This window comes from Gallinula chloropus (genome assembly GCF_964237585.1).
Source record: "Gallinula chloropus genome assembly, chromosome: 19".
Taxonomy (NCBI): Eukaryota; Metazoa; Chordata; class Aves; order Gruiformes; family Rallidae; genus Gallinula; species Gallinula chloropus.
The window spans coordinates 13,201,375-13,204,026 of NC_140104.1; the positions used below are offsets into that span (position 1 = coordinate 13,201,375).

Here is a 2,652-nt window from a genome sequence, read left to right on the forward strand (position 1 = left end):
ACCACCCCAGGAAAAACCTGAGCCATGCATGATGGACAGGCTCTCCCTCCCCGAGGGCTGGGAGTCAGGGCTTGGTGTTTGGCTTGATGAAACATGTCAAGGCTTTTCTCAGCATTAGAGTCACCTGAACTTTCCTCTGCCTGCCTCTGAAGAGGGACCTTGAACAAAGACATCCCTCAGGCACTGTACCCTTACAATCCAAGCTGCCCTCACCTCAGCCTCACACGGCACTTCAGACCAATAGTAATAGTAAGGACAGGGGTCTTCTGGCTTTTTATTGGGTTTTGGGTTTTGCTCTTTTGTTACTGAGCTGTTTTGAAATGGTCATCTCCTGATACAATATGCAGTGATCCTACACCCTGTTTCACACCCTCTTAGGTTGGCTTCAGCTGATGAGCTTTTTGGCATGTTGCAATACAGTTGTTACAGGGGAAGTACCAGGGCTTATCAGCTTTGTTCACTCCAGCTATTAATGTTTACATTGCTAGTGCTAAGTTCCAACTAATGTTTTCCAAAACACAAGTCCTTGGGGAAACTTTGTTGGTAACAGCCCTCAGGGGGATAAATCAATACTCCAAGAAACTTCAGTGTTTGCTTCTGACTTTGCCTTCTTGAGCAGCTAATGAAATCTTTCAGCACTGTTAAGCTAATCCTAATATAACAAGGGAGATTTCAGTGCACATTTAATGGAAGAGGATTTTTGCTATTTAAAAGGCTATTTATAAATGTTTCTTTTACAGAGAAGAGGTGATAGCAAACTTATTGATCCACATGTTCACCTAACAAGGTAGGAAAAGCAGTCTCCTTCAAGTCCAACACAATATTAGAAACCTTTCTCATCACCTCCCCAACACCACCATCTCTCTCACTGGCCACCTGGGATGGGCATCACTTTTCCTGACATCAGACTTCATTGAACTGCACAGCTAGATGCAAGAGGTCTTTTGTACCAACTCCCACCTGCTTTCCCAGAGAGCTGCCTGCTCACAGATACAGAGATTTCTCTCATTACCAAGAATCCAAAGTTAAATAGGATTCAGTCCAGGAAACCATAAACCACAGACTGAAACTGGATGTGCTAAGTGCAAGCAGTACCTGCTGAGCTGGGCCTTCCACAGTGACCATCCATGAAAGAGAGAGAGGAAAGGACACATATAAACACAACACAGAATTGCCTAAAGAGGCACTGAGACAGACTACTGGAAGATGGGGAAATTTTTAGCTCCCTGAAACTCAAAGCAACAAGTCCACAGTTTCTTGAACTTCTTCAGTGCATCTTTGATCTCCTGGTTCCTCATGCTGTAGATGAGAGGGTTCACTGCTGGAGGCACCACTGAGTACAGAACAGTCACTATCAGGTCCAGGAATGGGGAGGAGATGGAGGGGGGCTTAAAGTAGGCAAACATGCCAGTGCTGACAAGAAGGGAGACCACGGCCAAGTGAGGGAGGCAGGTGGAAAAGGCTTTGTGCCGTCCCTGCTCCGAGGGGATCCTCAGCACAACCCTGAAGATCTGCACATAGGACAGCACAATTACAATAAAACACACAAAGAATAAACATGCACTAAGTACATTAGGCCCAACTTCCCTGGCATAGGAATGTGAGCAGGAGAGCTTGAGGATCTGTGGGAGTTCACAGAAAAACTGGTCCACAGCATTGCCCTTGCAGAGTGGTAATGAAAATGTATTGGCTGTGTGCAGCACAGAATTCAGAAATCCAGTGATCCAGGCAGCTGCTGCCATGTGGACAAAAGCTCTGCTGCCCAGGAGGGTCCCGTAGTGCAGGGGGTGACAGATGGCAACGTAGCGGTCATAGGCCATGACAGTGAGGAGATAAAACTCAGCTGAAATGAAAAAGACAAAGAGAAAGGCCTGTGCAGCACATCCTGTGTAGGAGATGGCCCTGGTGTCCCACAGGGACATGATCATGGATTTGGGAACGGTGGTGGAGATGGAAGCCAGGTCAAGGATAGAGAGGTTGAGGAGGAAGAAGTACATGGGGGAGTGGAGGCGGTGGTCACAAGCTACAGCAATGGTGATGAGGCCGTTGCCCAGGAGAGCAGCCAGGTAGATGCCCAGGAAGAGCCAGAAGTGCAGGAGCTGCAGCTCCCGTGTGTTTGTGAATACCACGAGGAGGAACTGGCTGATGGAGCTGCTGTTGGACATTTCCTCTTTCTAGGCATGGGGCACTATTTAGGAGGAAAACACAGTAAGATTTCTCTGAATGAACTCAAGTGCAAGTCCCATGGATACTCCTCCTGCTTCACACACCTCTTTTTCCAGGATTTTCCTCAGCTCTGTGGCTGGTGTCCTGGTTGATGCTGGCTGAGTGCGCCATGAGGAGCAGGGTCTCTGGTCTCAGTATGGTGAGGAGTCAGCCCTGGCACTGGGGCTCTGGCTGCAGATGAGTTGGTTCATGTCTTGGAACCCACAACCCTGAGGGCAGAGGTTTTGCTTGGAGGAATAGGGCTTTCTCATAGGAAGGTGTCTGCAAGGGAAGGGCTGATATAGGTTTTCCTGAATTCTCCCACCCACAACATTTCTGGGTTTGGTTTCCTCTCATTTCCTTGCATTATCCCTGATGCCTGGAGATTTTCCTCCTGGCAGATGTTTCCCTGTCACATGGCTTTTTCCTGTCATCTCTCACAAACCC

At 48.1% G+C, this 2,652-nt stretch overlaps 1 protein-coding gene across 1 annotated transcript; it reads right to left on the reverse strand.

The window, feature by feature from the left end:
* Nucleotides 1–1,196: 1,196 nt before the first annotated feature.
* On the reverse strand, nt 1,197–2,165 carry LOC311199225 (olfactory receptor 14A16-like; the record flags this gene model as incomplete). Its single annotated transcript, XM_084273290.1, has 1 exon — nt 1,197–2,165. The coding sequence occupies one exon, from the start codon at nt 2,163–2,165 to the stop codon at nt 1,197–1,199; it is 969 nt and encodes a 322-aa protein (XP_084129416.1).
* Between the last annotated feature and the right edge of the window lie 487 nt (nt 2,166–2,652).